This window comes from Hermetia illucens, chromosome 2 (assembly GCF_905115235.1).
Source record: "Hermetia illucens chromosome 2, iHerIll2.2.curated.20191125, whole genome shotgun sequence".
NCBI lineage: Eukaryota > Metazoa > Arthropoda > Insecta > Diptera > Stratiomyidae > Hermetia > Hermetia illucens.
The window spans coordinates 74,137,911-74,155,926 of record NC_051850.1 but is presented as its reverse complement, the minus strand read 5'-3'; the positions used below and the strand labels follow the sequence as shown (position 1 = coordinate 74,155,926).

At 43.6% G+C, this 18,016-nt stretch overlaps 1 protein-coding gene across 8 annotated transcripts in view; it reads left to right on the top strand.

Annotated features, from left to right (window-relative positions):
- LOC119647923 (nuclear distribution protein nudE homolog) overlaps window positions 1-18,016 on the top strand; it is a 105,350-nt gene that overhangs the window by 62,004 nt on the left and 25,330 nt on the right. For 3 of the 8 annotated variants that reach the window (XR_005248966.1, XM_038049252.1, XM_038049254.1), the window contains one exon: window positions 13,304-13,389. The exons of the other annotated variants lie outside the window; for them this stretch is intronic. Coding sequence is in view for 2 of the 3 variants with exons in the window: in XM_038049252.1 (XP_037905180.1) it covers window positions 13,304-13,351 (48 nt within the window). In the remaining variant the exon portion in view is untranslated. The remainder of the gene's footprint in view (window positions 1-13,303; window positions 13,390-18,016) is intronic. 8 annotated transcript variants of the gene reach the window in all.

Below are 18,016 nucleotides of genomic sequence, written 5' to 3'. Positions count from 1 at the left end.
TTACAGAGGTAATACCTACCCGGGCATTGGTCACCTCTGGACATTCACGCTTTAGCGCCTCCTCTACTTCGGCCTTTTTTGTGAGGCAGTCAAGATCCCGTATTTCTAGAGAGCACATGGGTTCCAGACTGGAAACAAGAGCCTTCTCTCCCAATAGCCCCTTGACCGCTTCGCAGAACGTGTTCTTGTTGGTTGTCTTTGGGCCCAGTTCGACGAGAACTCCACCACTCCTCGTTTTCCGTATCGAAGACACCTCTGCTCCGTTCTCCTCGGGTTTCATCCTGTAGCGGATTTCACTAAGGACTTCCGCAAATGTCTTGCCTTCCGTCGGCTTAATGAGCAGAGCCGACGGTCTAGTCCTTCGTTTCCTCGTTTTTTCCGCTACTGGCTTTGGGTTGGCAGGCTCGTTGTTTTTGGACAGACGTGTCTCTGGCGACGGAGTCCGTTGTTTCTTTTTATCCTTTTTCGTCTTCTTTTTTTGGGCCTTGGAGACTACTTCGATAAAGTCTCCTTCAGGCGCGTCGTCCTCTTTCCGCTTTTTCCCCAGTTCACTTTGCAGAGGGCTATCTGCGATCCGTTTGACGCAAGCAGCATTCTCAGCGGGGAGTGCGACTGTTTCTGCTCTACAATCGTCTTCCGCTGCTCTCCACGTTCGTCTATAAAAGGAAATGCGGTCCAGTAGTTCCTCCAGTTCCATCAGCCTGTTTTTGACGCCTTTGCTGACGTTCCTATGAAGGAACGTTGCCGACCGCATACGTTTCACCACTGCTGCGCACTTTCTGATGAGCCTTTCCTCTTCGGCTCTAGCGAGGACGGTCGAATGCACTTCCACTCGATTTGAGCTTACTTCCAGACAGGGGCACTGCAAGGTAATGGAGTTGCCATCTCCGGTGTCACATCGGGTACGTCAGCCCTCGTTGCCTCTTTCACTGATCGTTGTGATGAACGGCGCATTTTTGTGCTCCGCCAAAACGCACCCAGCTCTTCCTCCTTGTCTGTTGTTTCGTCGTTTTTTTTTAATAATTTTCTGAAGATTCTCCATGAAAAAGTAACCAGCGCATCGTGTGCTGCCCCTTACGTTCGGGCCCTTCTCGTTGCTAAGAAGATAGAACTCGACCGGTGGAGCAGCCGGATGGCAGGGGGTTCCTTGAACTGACAGTTCCCTTCCCCCTCTCCCCTCCCGTTGGTGAAAGTAATTCCCTGATTTGAAGGCTCCGCAAAGCGGGAGACTAACCCGAAGTAATGTGACAAACGGTTCCAGGCTAGCTCTCTGACGATGGGGAGGTGTTTAGTTGGTAGTCCGACGACGTACCGAATCGGGAGTCCAACACTGTGTGCGTAAATGCATTCACCTACCCTACCCCCCCCCCCCCCCCCCCCCCCCCCCCAAAAAAAACGCATCTTCACACATTTCCACTTTACTCCGTGGATGAAAACATACATATGTTATATGTACATAAATGAAAAACTGCTAGTAACACAGTACACGCAGGGTTATTAAGATATATTTGTTACTACTTAATGAAGCTTGCATTAGCAGATACATGTCTATCTCGGGTAATTGGCGCTGATATGCAAATAACTAAAGAAAGCTAAACAAGTCGGGAAACCGGAACCTCGACACTTCAGGCATGAAAGGTTTTGTGTATTTCTTTTATAAAGACATTTGAGTGTGAATTTTTCCCATTAGTACAAAACACATAATATACGCATATATTATGTGAGAATATTCACTTTCGGGTGATATTGACATTCAAAATCTTGAATTTCTAAAGAAGTAGCAACTTTGACCTATTATAACTTTGCTAGTAATAGTGCGATTTCCACCAAACTTGGTAGGATAAAGCTCTATATTATAGCCTACGTGGTGCTAGGATGAACTTAAGGAGGGTTCTGCAGCCAATTACTAAAAATTATAGTATAATACTATTATTAACTTTATTTGAATGAATATCGGTATCGAAGGTATTTCGGAGCCTAGTCACCATATAGTGGCAGCATCTTGATTTTTTTCAGATTTTTCGGTCGGGCAGTTTCTAAGAATGGCTCTCTTAAATAAATGATCACTTTCGACCCCCCGAACTCCCCGCCTTCCCAACAAATGTCAAAACTAGGTCCAGCTTTGGAAAGTACTAACCGAGATCTTTCATTTGATATCCCACATGATTATATTTAATGAAAAAAAAATGTATACCCCCCTTCTCCATGAGTAACACCGCAGCGCATATTGCGTCAGTAGTACCGCAGTTCCTGACAAACCCGGCTTGATTCACAGTTATTTAAACGATTTCGCGAATTCGTTCAAAAATCTTCATGATATGGGAAAGTAAGTGGATCGAACGGTAATTAGAACATTCTCCTGTATTACCCTTCTTTTTCCATATTGAAACTGTATTGTACTTTCTTGCCAGTCAGATGGTGCTCTACCTTCTGAATAACCCAGTTAAAGAATTCACTGAGCCACAGTCTTCTTGCCATTTACGCAACAGAAGTGTTCGATAACCTGTGTGCGGTCGTATCGGCTTTTGACAAGTCGATTCAAATCTCTCGCCATCCCGAGTGTCCAGTTTATCGTAAAGATCTTTGTTATAGGGCGCTCGGGTGACAGCGATCGTTTTCTTTGCTTCACGGTTTTCATTCTTATAAATTTGCCAATTGGCCAGCGTTTTATAGTCGAGAAACTTGTAATAGACGCCTTTCTTTTCACGGACCTTCATTTCAACATAGTCATTCCAAAGCCAATTATCTCGGTTGATGTATCGCTTACCTCGCTTGGTGACCCCGAGTATTGCAGTCTTTGTGGGTCGTGTCTTTAATTTCGTTCCACGATTCTTTCGCATTCGAAATGGTTGGTAATCGCGAAAATGAGGTCGTTTCTTCTTTCTTCTCACCAAATCACCACCATTTAATGCGCGGCAAGCCAATGCGTTCCTCACACTGTTTTATCGGAGGCTTCATTCGCAGGACGGCAATCAACGGCCGATGTTGAGGTGCGATGGTTTCATAGGAAACGGCTTTGCAATCAGTGACGGTGGTAAAATGTTGGCGTCTTATCATCAACGGGGTAACAACCGGTAACCGGACATCTCGGTTTTGTGCCGAGGTCTACCAATTCGATATCCCTAAAAGCGCGGTATCAAATGAAAGGGCTCAACTGGTACTTTTCGAAACTGGTTCGAGTTTATATTTGACATTGGGTGAAAGATAGAGGAATGAGCGCTCAAAATATGACCCACAAAAAGTAGGTCTCGTTCTCAGAACCTCTCCAACCGAAAAATCTGGAAACAATCACAGTGGTGCATCTCTACTAAATTTAGGCCTCAAAATACATCCGGTTCCTATATCTGCCCAAATAAAGTTAATAACAGTATATTTTCACATTTTAGAAATTTATCCGACAATCCCCCTTATGTCCATCCCAAAATTCTAAAATTTGGCATGGATGTAATGAATAACATATACATACATAATTTGGTCAGTGAGAAAATCCAAATATTATGAACAAAGTTATAGAGGATGCAACTTTAACTTTTTTTGTGAATTTCGTGCACTCTACAACCTATATGGCGTCATCATCACATATCATTTCGTCAATATCACAGCGAAATAAGTTTTTATGAATGGGGTCGCAAAGAATTATTGTGTTTTAGTTTTTTAGTCGTTTGTATGTATATGAATATCAATTACTCCAAACAGACATGTCGGTATATAGGTATATAATATATGCGTGCTAATGAAGTTTGCGGGTAGTGTCTAATTTAGATAGATATATTTGTGCCTTAAACCAGCCGTATTTGATGTGCGTACTACATACGTCCATAAGCATGCTTTTATGCACGACGTAAATATGAAAATATGAATACGATCAATTTATATACGTGCATATACCATATATGTACAGTATTCGGAAATAGGCGTTTGTTTGTTAAGGGGGTCATCCCGTGTGAAGGCCGTTTTTTTTTGCCTTTTTTTGAAAAATTATTTTGGAGGACTGAATAAAGATAGAAACATGATTTTTTCAACATATGTTTATGGATATCTCTCGTATATGTGATAAATTTTTCAGCTTGATATCGTTGCTAGTTTTCGGAATACGTGTCAATTTATGCACCCATCTCCAAAAAAGGTGTTTTCCTGCTGCCACGCTGGAGGACGCTGTGTTCATCTGAAGAAAAAAAACTAAACTGCATTTTAATGTGGGCAATATTCTACGGTCCGCAAACTAGGATAATTAGAAAATATTAAAAGGTAAATTTTTGGAGGGCTTTTAAATTTAATTTTTTGGTTTTTGATGTTTTTTTACGGCTTTTTTTATGAATAAAAAAAAACTACCCGTCCGATTGCAATTATCCTAGTTTGCGGACCGTAGAAATATGAACTGAGGTGGACGCCCTAGCATTTCTCCAAGGCCTGTGACTTAATCCGATCATCATGTTTGTAACGACATTCTATGCATTTTCTTGGTCGACCTGTCGCGGGGCCTGTCACCAAGAGAGATCAGGTAGGATTTAGCATAGTAGAATAACTCCAACTATACTCTATTTATCTCTTTCCCTGATCTCAGCATTTTATTTTCGTTTTACTGAGGATAGTACAGAGTACGTTGCCTCAAACCCTCCTCCTTTACCTGGGCTTGGGACCAGCATACTATGTTAATAGCATGGCGGAGTTAGGTAGAAGGGATGACATTGAAATTTGAATAACCGTCACGGCGAATGCAAGACAAATTAGAAATTTGATTCGTTCAAACTCGAGCGACTTTCCTTTAAGATCGCCGCGTGGATCACATTATCCATGCATTTTCTTACCACCAGATGCGTTTGTTACATAGTTTTGGTTGGTTGAGATTTCGAACCATAATGACACCGAGTCAGTCTTCCGTTGTAAATTGTGTGTTTTTGTTGGTTACACAGTGGCTCGATTTGAAGAAATACAGTGGACCAAATATTTGATTTGAATTATAAACTTTAGGTGATTAAAATCTTTGTTATTTGCCGCAGAAATTGCTTTTTCATCCAACCACAGTTTGTTGATGTTGAACCGTGCAGTTCGTCGACATGAACACGACCATTACCAATAATTAGCAATTGCTTAAAGAATCGTTTAGCAACTCGAATGTTTGCCGTCAGGTTACGTTTCTTCACATAGCGCACCGTGTCAATGATTTGGGTCAAATGGTTATTTCATTGGCATCCACCAATTTTGGAATGACTGGTGATGTTTGGCGGAAATCGCCAGAAAGTAGGAGCATTGTGCTTCCAGAACATTTTGAGTCATTACGCAAAATCTTTTATTCAATTATGTGCTCCCAACCACGTTTGTATGCCATTTTGCAATCACGCCAGTATTTGCAATATTACAGGTCGGGTTTCTACTTTCTTGAAGGTTTAACCCTGATTTCAACGTTAAATGAGCCTATCGGCATCTTTCAAGCAACGTTGCCGCTATCCGAGAAAAAGCAAACGTTGGCCAAAATCGATAATATGAGGAATATCCTCCGAGTTCTATCGGATGGATCTAGGAAAAAAAGTCACCATTCTCATCATCAATTGCCTTCATATACGTATCGTATCCTGCATTCGGTTGGGGGCGCAATAGGGGTGTGTGTATGTGGTGAAGGAGGAGCTACCGCTTCTGAACACTCAGGCCGCGTTGGCCCATTATACTCGCCACCCCTATCTAACGGAATATTCCGGATTCGTTAACATATCGCAGGATCTCCGTTAGTGGATGTGATGCTACCCGTCGCAACTGGAGAACACATAGGAAATGCTCCGTGGATTCGCTTCCTCATTACAGGAGGGACACGTATCATCTTGAATAATTCCTACTCTGAACATATGCCCAGCTAGTAAATTATGGCCTGTTAGAATGCCCGCAATACTCTTGCAAGTCCTCCTGCTTTTCGACAGGATAAACTTTGCGGTGCTCGTGTTCGGTTCTGGCAGGAAAAGTTTGGTGTGTCGAGCAGCATTTAAGCTCCGCCACTTGTCATTGTGGGAAGCTTGTTGCCAGTTTTATGGAGACAGACTTAGCCAATGCCTCTGATATTCCAATTGCTGGTTCCGGTCCCGGCATAGGTGAGATTGCCCCCTCTTTCGCTAAAGCATCCAAGTACCCAGAGTAGTTCCACCGTATTGAATCTAGAGATAGACTTCAAACGGTTTCTGCATTCCTGAAAGATTTTCGAGATGATCAAAGGATTACTCAACGCCTTCAATGCAGCTTGGCTATCACTGCTGATTGCGATGCGCCTGCCCTTCAATCGACCTTAGGATCGCATAAACTTCGGCGTGAAAAGCCGTTGCAAATTGTCCCAAAGCTAACGCCGACTTCTCGTTTTTATTCGAAAGGTAGACTCCGACTCCCGAACCCTGTTCTTTTTTTGAGCCATCAGTGAAGAAGATTTGCGTATATCCCGCCACACATTCCTCTGGGACTGCTTATTTCTCTCTACGCTTCAGGGTAACTTCATAGCTTCTACTAAACAGATGTATGCCCGAGCAAGTAGTTCTGACCCCCTAGCTGGCATAATACTTGCGTCCTAAGTAGTAGCCTCGAGAAAGTTTCTCGGTGAAGAGCGAACTGCTAATGACCGATACACGCCGGGACACACTGGGAGTCCCCGGAGCCGTCGACAACTCCCTGTTGAAGTCGATGGGGTGATGTGAGCTTAGCTCTGCCAAGGTGATAGTTGTGGCGTGTATCAGGAGCCAGCCCCTTCGGGACCCTGGTCGGGTAGTGTGCATTGAACCGGTGTTAGTAGACCGCGTTGCCCCGAGCGAGCGCTGATCCGTCCGTGAATTCCGGGATCAGCTAAGCGTAGGTCAGGCCCCAGGGAACTGGGGTAAGGGCTGTGTCCCCGAGGGTATACACGTTCCTGACTATTACGGCCCGCTCCCTTGCACACGATGCGCTGGTAAAAAACTCAAATGGAGAATAAAAACGAACGAAACGAGGAGATAGTGGACATGGAGGGTGAGCTGGCTGCGTTTATTCGCAGCACGAAAATGCGCCGTTCGCCCCAGCGCTCAGCGAAGGACGCAACAAGGGCTGAAATATCTGACGAGACATCGGGACGCGCAGACGGAGAGAAAGACTCGGAAAGTGATGCGGCACCTGCAACACTGATAGGAACCCAGACCATACCGCACAGTGCCGAAACTAATAAAATGGTTTCGAATATAAGCCGAGTGGGAGGACTGTCGATTACTCTGGCGCAAGCTGAAGAGGAAAGACCTATTAAGAAATGCACGGCAGTTGTGAAGCACATGCGATCTTCGACGTTCCTCCAGAAAAACGTCGGCAAGGGGGTGAAAAACGGGCTAATGGAACTGGAAGAGCTCCTGGACAGGATTTCATACTATTGGCGAACATGGAAAGTAATACAAAATCCGCAGGAAGCAGAAACAACCGCCCTTCCCGAGGAGAACACCACGAGTACCAAACGGATCGCTGACAGCCCATTGCAGAGCGAACTTGATAAAAAACGAAAGGAGGAAGGGACATCTGAAGGAGACTTCACTCAGGTACTCTCCAGGGCTGAAAAGAAGAAGGCGAAGAGGATCAAAAGACAACAACACGTCGCGCCATCAGAAAAAGCTCTGTCTAAAACTAAGGCACGAAAGACGGAGTGCCAAAAGAAAAGGTGGGGAGACGAAGGAGGACTAGACCGCCAGCTTTGCTTATTAAGCCGGCGGAAGGCAAGACTTTTGCGGAAGTCCTCAGCGAAATCCGTTACAAAATCAAACCCGAAGACAACAGAGCGGAAGTGTCTTCCATACGTAAAACGAAGGGTGGTGGAGTCTTAGTCGTACTAGGCCCGAAGACTATAAATAAAGTCACGTTCTGTGAAGCAGTCAAGGGGCTTCTAGGAGAAAAAGCTTTGGTTTCCAGCCTGGAACCCACGTGTGCTTTAGAAATCCGAGACCTTGACTGTCTCACGGAAAAGAACGAGGTAGAAGAGGCCATCAAACGCGAATGCCCAGAGGTAACCAATGTCCGGATTGGTATCACCTCCGCAAAGTCTCGAGGCCAAAAACTCTCTGTGGTGGAAGTTGCCGAGCAATACGCGAGGAAGCTTCTAAACAGCGGGAAAATAAGAATTGGTTGGGTAGTGTGTAGGATACGAATTCGAGCCGCCCCAACCAAATGTTACAGATGTTTGGGTTATGGGCACACTTCTGCAAACTGTCGGGGACCTGACAGAAGGGCAACATGCCGTAAATGCGGTCCGGCAGGCCATAAAGCGAACACCTGCAATGAAAAGGAAAGCTGCGTCCTATGCAGGGACCGTGGCGCTATTGATGAGGGCATTGCGCACACTGCGGGATCGGGGCGGTGTCCAGTTTTCAGAGCAGAACTGGAAAGAGCTAGGATACGGTCAACATGATTCGCATCCTACAAATCAATATGCACCGGAGTGCAACCGAGTTGCTAGCGCAGTTCGCTGCGGAGACCAAAGCTGATTTAGTATTCATCAGTGAGCAGTACCGAAATAAGGGCCCAGTTTCATGGCACCCAGACATATCAGGTACCGCTGCCATCTGGGTTCGGGACGGCACCTTCCTGGGGATTCTTGCCCAAGGTCGAGGGGACGGGTTTGTTTGAATTCGGTGTTCAAGGATAACGTTTTTTAGTGCCTGTCTTACTCCGAATGAGACGATGCCGGACTTTCGTCGGAGGCTTGATGCTTTGGAGGACGCTATCTTAAGCACGGATTTGCGGATCCTGGTCGGGGGTGACTTCAATGCTAGGGCACTTGAATGGGGCATGCCTCACACAGATTCCAGAGGGAAACGAATTCTGGAAATGGCGGCGAGAACAGGACTGATAGTTCTAAACACCAGATCCACCCCAACGTTCCGGCGCCCGGGCTGCGAAGGAAGCATTCCAGACGTAACCTTCGTGTCGGAATCACTGGTGTCGCTGGTGGACGGGTGGCGAGTTCTGGAAGACTTTTCGGCAAGTGGCCACCAATACATTGCTTTCGAAGTGGTGGACACAAAGTCTCGGTGTGCGCCACCCCAGCGATCTTTCTACGTTCGGGCCCTTCTTGTTGCTAAGAAGATAGAACTCGACCGGTGGAGGAGCCGGATGGCAGGGGGTTCCTTGAACTGACAGTTCCCTTCCTCCTCTCCCCTCCCGTTGGTGAAAGGAATTCCCTGATTTGAAGGCTCCGCCTAGCGGGAGAGTTCGGGGACTAGTCCGAAGTAATGTGACAAACGGTTCCAGGCTAACTCTCTAACGATGGGGAGGTGTTTAGTTGGTAGTCCGACGACGTACCGAATCGGGAGTCCAACACTGTGTGCGTAAATGCTTTCACCTACCCTACCCCAAAAAAAAAACACATGTATCGGGGGAACGAGAATCAGAAGAACTGGATTCAGTACTCCCGGTAACTCTTTCAGTGCTCTGTGCCCCCCACTTCCGTTGTTTCCCCATAGATCTAATCGAATTAATCTATGAGCTACTCTTATTTCAGTGCTTTTAATAAATATATCCAAGGGCGGCAAAATGACTAGTGCATTTAAAGCTGGACCGGATGTCGTGCTCATGACACCAGTGATACCCAGACACACAATTCTTTGCAGTGTGGTTAGTTTACGGTGAAAACCTTTTTTGTCTCACCTTAACCCACCGCACTACGAATGCATAAACGAACATCGACCTAATGATTGCAATCGGCCACATTACCACATGAGGCCTGAGTCCCCATGTCGAGGCAAAGGTCCGTCTGCACAGCTCATAATCTGTGAGAGCCCGTTTTATCTTTACCTCTACATGTTTGTTCCAAAGAAGTTTTTTATCTAGAGTGACTCCCAGATATTTCACTTCTTCGGAGGGTTGAAGGCTAGTACCCCTCATCCCAGGGAGGCAGAGTCCATCCAGTTTTCTCCTTTATGTGAATAACACCAATATTTTTTTTTTGACTAACTGAAAGGCCATGTCTTAGGCACCAACTGTCCATCAAATCCAGCCACATCAACATAAGCTTGAGCGTGTATTGGCAAATTTTGCAATTCGCAGAGTAGTGAGTCGATTTTTCCCAGGTTTCGGCATGAAGACTACCTTAACTTTTTGCAAAGTGGAAGGCACGAAGCTAAAAGCAAGGCATCCTCGCAACATTTTTCTGAGAGGATGTTCTAAGTGCTCCATTCCCTCCTTTAGTTTTCACAGTGTTCCAGTTTCCCTTGCAGCACTTGCGTATTGAAGAACCGTCAACTCTCCCCCTGCCACTTCTCTCACCCGTTCTTCCGGGTGGTGTACTTCGAGGAGCGTCTGTACTAAATCCAGTGCAGAGCTCGTGAAAGTACCGTCGGGTTTTCTAAAAGAGTCCAAATTGGCCGACTTCTCCCTTTTAAGGGCTCTGCACAGCCTTGAAGTCTCTTTCGCCTTCCAGTTCCTCACAGTACGCTCTAAAGCCTCGCTTCGAAACCCTAACGAGACTCTTATATTCACGTTGTGAGCTCCTGAAATTCAACCGTGCAAGCACGGTTCAGAAGTCGCCTGGTTGATTTCCTGAGTTTTTTTCAGTTCCCGGTTCCACCAAGGAACCGTTTTACGGCTTTGGCCTCTGGGAATAGGACAAACCTTTTCATAGCACTCTAAAAGTGAGAGTTGTCAATCCATTTTCCAGCGCCAAAGGAGTCGTTAGTTGCTTAGGGAACTGTACTTTATTGCCAAGAAGTTCATTGAACTTTGTCCAATCCGTTTTCCGAGGGTTCCGTCTTTGTACTGTAGACTATTCATCCGCAATAGTCAGATTGAATTCTAGGTTCTACGTATAATCGACTCTAACACTTTTGTGGTACAGATTGTTGGGTCAATTACTTCGCTTCTTCTCGGTCCCACGAACGTAGGGGTGTATCCTACGTTTGCAGTCATAAGACCAGCTGAAGTGATGAAATCAAATAGCTTCTCCCCTCTTGGATTGCATTTGCTACTACCCCAACAAATATGTTGAGCATTCGCATCGTAGCCCATTAAGAGTTTGAGACCAGATCCCTAAGCTCTTGCGTCGGTGGAGGATACAAAGAATCGTAGGGTAAATAAGCGGAGGCAACTATGTTTTTCCTTTCGCCATTTATCTGATATTGTACAATGACCGTAACTAAGTCCTGGGAACAGAACTATCTCAACATGGATGCCTCTAATCGTCTCATGGATCTTTCATCGTAGCAGATCCTAGCTCCCTTTACTGATCCAATGCTACAGATTCTGTTAAATCGAATCCGCGGCTCTTACACCAGAAAAATGTAGGGGAAGTCCTGCAGCTTTGTCAGCCTCGCTGCCAACAGATAGGAGAAGGCTTCGGCATTCTGCAGGTTGATTTGACCAATCTTTATGTTTTTCGACATAAACATAGTCTAATGTGGTATGGAAAACATAAGCGTATGCCGCAGTCCGCGTGTGACGGAGTTTCCTCCACACCGTTCTGCCAGAGACTCGATCCCCTCATGTTTGATTTCTCTGAGAAAAGTCCCACTTGGAGGTATCGCAATTCCCATGTCCTCATCCATGAAAAGTCTTGATTGGTTTGCGGTGTCCGGTTTGCATAGATTCGATCACTCGAACTGGCATCAAATCAGTTCCGTTCACGTCTCTGGCTTCCCTTTCTTCCCCCTGTTCCTTGGAAGATGTAGGAGAAGTTACTAGCACGTAGGATTCATTCTGTAGTTCCTTCACCAATGCGGACTCCCATGCGGGGGTTCCGACTCTGTATGCACTATCCTCCGCGCGCAGCTCCATTGTGGGAGAGCGCGTCGAAGATGCTGCAATTTGCTCTATAACACGGCAGCAGTCAAAAGAGAGGCTGCAGCTTGCGAATACGTCCTCTTCCTCCCCGCCTTCGTGTCCGAATTTCTATGTGAGGGACCAGTTTCATTGAGATCTCTCTCGCTGATTTGATCACCTCCTGGCACATCGGTCCTAATCCCCGCGGGACGCGTGGATGTAAGCTCTGGTGCAGAGCACAGTAAAGCGTTGGCCACAACAGATGTGTTGGTTTTACGCTTCTTGCGGGCATTACCGCTGCCAGAAGAGTCTGGTGCGTTCAGTATGGATCTCACCAGGGTTTCCAGTTTATCATCACTTTCTGCCAAAAAATCCTAGCGGTATAGCCACATGCATGTCCTCATTCATCTTCCTTCGCAGTGCCTTCTTCTGCCGCCGGCCTGGGGGCTTTTCCACGTCCATGTTGTCCGGGCCGCTTGGATCCATTTCCACATACCGTCGTTAAACCAGTAGCGTCCACGTCACCAGCTTCCCTCTCTTCCGCTCTTCCCGGTAAGGGTGATGGCAGGATTCAGCCTGTAGTGCCTCCTTAGTGGCCGAACTTCCCTTCTGCCGAGCCTTCCTCTTTCCTTTGCGGGTAGATTTGGACTGTAGCACCGCGGACCTACGGCCGGCCCTAGTTTCTCCCAAGTTGAGAGTTACCGTACTTTCCTTTCTGGCTAACTTCGCCGTAGGCACTAAATGCAAACTTTCCACTGAATCAGAAAGCATGCCTACTACACATTTGTCTATAAAGGGGTATGAATGTGGTGAGGCTTCCATAATCCGCGCCTCGGCCGCGATATGATTGCTCGTGGTCGCGGATGGATTCGAAATCTGCGACTTCTTGCCACTTGGAGAATTTAAATCCTTCGTTTCCATATTTATATTTTGGATACCCTTAGTGCAATAGTAAACTATTACAGGCTCCCCCACCACGACAAGGTGGTGTCCGAGGGGGATACATTCGTTTGAACTGATTGACTTGACTAACAAACTGCCGCAAGGCTTGGTTATGTATCTCCCCATTCACCTCAGGGTTGGAATTTCTCTGGACTGACGCGATGGAAAAAGTCTTCTGATATGTCAATTCAAATTATATTATGAAGGAATTCGCCTGGAAAATCGCAGGCCAAAATCACAGATTGGATTGATTGTCGATGCGTTTACAATGGCAAAAGACATAATCTTCAACAATGTGCACTTCATCAAATTAAACTTCGCTCTTTGAAGTCATTTTTTGCTGATGAGTTGCAAAGCAAAAAAAATCGTCAGAAGAGAATCAAATAAATCAAAGATCGTGAAAATTGGACCATACGTTCTTGAGTTATAAATCGTGTAACTAACCAAATTTCTATATACAGTAAAACCTCTCTAACTCGAATTCTCGTTTGCCAAAAGTTGTTCGGGTTATAAAGATTTCGACTTAGGATTAAAGAATGTTTCCTCCATTTTTTTTTCTTTTAACACATTTTGTTCGATAATACATTGAAGAATAATGATATCTACTTTCGTTTCAATTCTACAGGCATGGAGGCGTTCGTCGAACGGTTCCCATAGATTAGAAATGAAATGAATGAAAACATGTTTTTCTGATACACAAATCTCTATCAGGTATTTTTATTTTAATGTAATTGTCGTCATCATCATCATTTTCATCGTCACGTCTAATGAGAATAAAGAATTTGACAGTCTAGCCAAGTTCTTTATTCTCATATTTTTTCTGCCACCAGTTGGAAAATAAATAACCGTGATATCTTGAATACAAAAAACAAGAATTATAGAACTTTCTTTAACCTACATTTCTGGTAATGCGTTTAGAAGTTGATGTAATGATTCCCATGACTCTTTGATTGAATTTTACCCATCATATTCTTGTCCTCACTTATCAACTTGTAAAAACATCCCCTGCCATCCATGACCGATGTAATCAACGGGGAGGGATCTCGGAAACAATGAAATTTGTCACTTCTCCCTATTATTGAAGTCAAAACATTTATCTTCTTTTAGCATTAAAGTGTTGCCAAACAGAAGAAAAGATTGTTTTTGTTTATATCTTCACCAGTCGAATTATAGGACAATATTGAATGAAGTCCTTTGAATCAATGGTCTACCGTTTCTTGATTGCTGGACTTTCTCCTGATATAATTTCTTCCTAGATCCCATAAGTTTTTTCAGTATCCTTCTGAATCGGACGTTATTTTGGAGATGGAGATCGTGTATATAGGTATTCTGCATAAAATCACTGTAGATAGACACCGTACACCGCAATTTGGCCCCGAGATGTAAATCATGCATAGAAACGGAGCCCGCGGTGAAACTTCTGTGGGCAACACTATTTTTTCATTGAAATTATTATGTCAGACATTAGTTTCTGAATATAAACCTGCATACAAGAATATAGAAAGATTTGTGATTCGCACCGTAGAGCCGATCTTACGATTTCGACTTAAAGGAATTGTGATGTATGAAATATTTTCCCAAAAGCTAAAAAGATAATTCGAGGAAGGAATCTTCGACTTAAAGTTTGAATTCTTTATAGGAAATTGACGGAAACGTTATTGAAAGGCCGAAAAATTTAAGTTAGAGAATAATTCGACGCAGTCAACTCCTCTTCATTTTTGCTATCTATGCTTGCAATTGCTTCTTATAGGGAGTAAGCCGCAATAGCCAATTGATCCGATCATTTTCCAAGATTCTCTGTGGAGTCTACTTATAATGAGGATGGTAGTTTGTCTTAAGTTATACTTAAACGCAAGTGTTTGATAAAGGATCTTGCAGATGGAGTTATGACGACTGATGTACTCGATGCTGCTCAAAATCCTGCACGCAGATGTTATGTGCTGGAAAGTCTCCTCTTCACAATTGCATAGCCTACAACTGTGAAAGGGTGAAAATTAACTTATAAGAGTGAAATAGCTTTGATCACTTTCAGCCTGCGTGCTTGAGCTTAACTTTATACTTATTATGGCTTCTTTATCTATATATGATATTCGTTACTTAAAGTGTAGCAAGCCAGAATCACTGCGATGGTTACTGTGGGAAGTCATTTCACGTAAAATGCCTGGGCATTCCTTTTATGGTCTTGAAGATCCACACGAAATTTTCCGTGAACTTTAAATATCGCTGGGATATATGACGCTATATTGTCTGACGCAATTCAATCAGCAGTTTGCGACTGTTGCTGCCATCCAGCGAATTGTTGATATGTCTGCCGGTATGACTCACTTATCTAGTACCTCTCCGGCGGTGGGTGCTATTGTGCCGCCTGTCCCATTGCAATCGAGTAGTGCTAATCGCAAAGCTGGAATACATGATGAAGTAACTCGGTGTTGTGCCCAAAGTCCACCGCTAGACTTACGCGTTATCTTCTCTAGGTGTCTTACGGCTTGACAACGAATCAAGCAAGTTGACGAGTGCAATCAGTCCATCGTTTGTTACGCCGAATTCGTGTTCTAACGTGTCGGCCTTGCAAGCAGATATTGCAAGCCTAATGACAGCAAACAGTTTCGTCAGATTCTTTGTCATCAGTTCAGCGACCCAATCAGGTGGTGCTAACGTCAGCACTTGCTTCAGCCGCTCCGAATTTATGTGTTATCATCCCCCGAAATAGCTTTCCCTATCCAGGTTAGCGTCCAATATATCAACTGAAGAGTACCGCCCGTTCTTCCCAAACATATCCCTCCTTCGTTTCTAATTATCTTGCCATTCATGAATTCCTGCCCCACCTTACAATTTAACGTCCATCCCAATCATAACAATAACTCCATTTATCTTAAAATGGATGCTCACCATCCTCCTCTTGAAGTCGGCTTCCATATTAATCGAACCATCGTACAACCAATACCTAAGGTTCCAAAACTCAACTCTTAGCTCGGTTGATTGGACCGCTGCCCTCTATAATTTATCTTGAAACTAGGCTTTCTTAGCGTTTTATGACACTTTCGAAAAATTGCTTCCATTCTCATTTCCACCCCGTACCAGAAGCTACGTACGTACCCGACAAAAAAATGTCCGCAATCGACACTTTTATGATTCCACCTTTTTATTACGTCTTGATAACATTTAGTCTCGCCTAATGATGTCTGTTTTGGGATTTAAAGTTAAATATTGGTTGAAATTAATGTCCATGTTTTTTTCTTACAGTTGGTATATAAGTTAATAAAAGAACTAGGTGTTTTTTCTTATACTGTAAATATTTTCATTTTTTCTCCCACATATAATTGTTTCGGAGACTTAATTTTAGGTACTAGCACTGAGGAAGGAGGCACGTGGTCTCCGAAACAATTGTATGCGGGAGAAAAAATAAAAATATTTACAGTATAAGGAAAAACACCTAGTTCTTTTCTTAACTTAAATATTGATGTTATAAAAGGATTGTCATATTCAGATTTAGTTCAGTATCAGTTTGCTTCGAAATTTGAAAGGAGGGAAAGTGAAACCCCTAATTTTGTGTGAAAAAATGTCGGGAAGGAAAAAGTTAAGTGTTGAGGAAAAGGCCCGTTTTCTGATTTTGCGGGAACGGGGTGATAGTAATAGGGAATTAGGGAGAAAAATTGATTTTCCTGTGGCAAGTATTAGAAATGTATTTAAAAAGTATGCCAGAGATGGCAGTCTGGGACGAAAACAAGGGAACGGGAGGAAGCAGGTGATTACTCCCCCGCTAGGCGGTCGGAAAGGGAAAATGTGTTAGATAGTGTAAGAACGGTGCAACGACGGATAAATGAATTGGGACTCAGAACTCGAAGACCAGCAAAAAAAGAGATTTTAATGAAGGCTATGCTCGAAAACATGCTGAATTGGGCATTGGAACAACGTGACTGGACTGTGCACGATTGGGGCTGGGTTGTGTTCTCTGATGAGTCGAAATTCAATTTGCTGGGATCTTACAGTCCGTCCCCAGTCTGAAGAAGAAAAAGAGAGGGATTTGACCCTCAGTGTGCACGCCATTCTTCCTCAGTAATGATGTGGATATGAATAACATCCAAAGGAATTGGTGGTTTTTCGTATCTAAGCGATACTGTCAACGCAGGAAAGTACAGAAAAGCTATCGAAAATTGCGTTGTCCAGACGGTAGAAGCACTGCATAAGCACTTTGATTAAGTAATGTTTCAGGACGATTCAGCTCCGTGTGCTCCGTGCGTGTTCGCACTGTAAGGAAACGAAATTTTTACCGCGTCAAATTTTTTATCTGTTTTATCCTCAATGCGGTTCTTATTCACGGGTAACATCTTGGAGAGAGGAGCTTGGCATACATTCGCTGCCATGGCCAGGAAACAGTCCAGATTTGATCCCTATTGAGGATTTATGGGCGTTCATGAAGCGGCGACTGCAACAAAGATCGATAAGGAACAAAGCAAACTCGAAAAAACTTTAGAAAAGATATAGTTTAATGAAATTCCGGACGATTTATTGAAAATGTATACCAATCGATGCCCGAAAGGTGGTCATACGAAATTAAAGACCAAAAATAAAAAAAGCGAAAATTCATTTCTTCTAAGTTCACATTTATAGAAACCTTCATTCATGTACTTTCATTAAAAAAAAATTGTTTAACAAATTGTTTGTGTATTTGTTTATTTTAGAGGTTTTTTGTATTCTACTATTAACACCCAAATCTTTGTCGAACGTAGATTTTCCCTCAAAACTTCCACTACATTCTTTGAATAGAACTTCACATGCAACACATGAAGCACAACTTTATTCTCCAGCTTCATGATAAGCCCGAAAAACACCTTTTGGACTTGTATTTTCTTTCAAACTCGCAGTGCGAACATTTTTTTGTCGGGCACTGTATATTCCCGGTTTGGTTTACATTAGAAATTCAGAATGCATCACAGTGCGGCCCTCAGTGGACACAAAATCAAAAATTTATATATTTCATTGGTGGTTTGGAACTAGGCAGTTTATTTCAGATAGGAGTAACGGTAAATTACTGAATGTTTATAAACAATTGAAGAGCGCATTTTTATGCATGTATGACTCGAAAGGTGAACATATAATTAATGGGATTGCAATTTTTTGTCAATTGCGTTTTGAAATTACACTACGTTTAATTTAACGGTCTGGGACTGTTTATTTTGCTAAAAATGTCTGGCAGAAGTAAGTATCGATATTAATGTTTAAATTCAAATATCTTAATTTCGGTGCAAAAATCTTGTAGTTTCAATTGATTCGGATACGTCCGTTATTCTAGGTTCTTGTGCAAAAATTATCTGAAAGTAACTGCAACAATAACTTT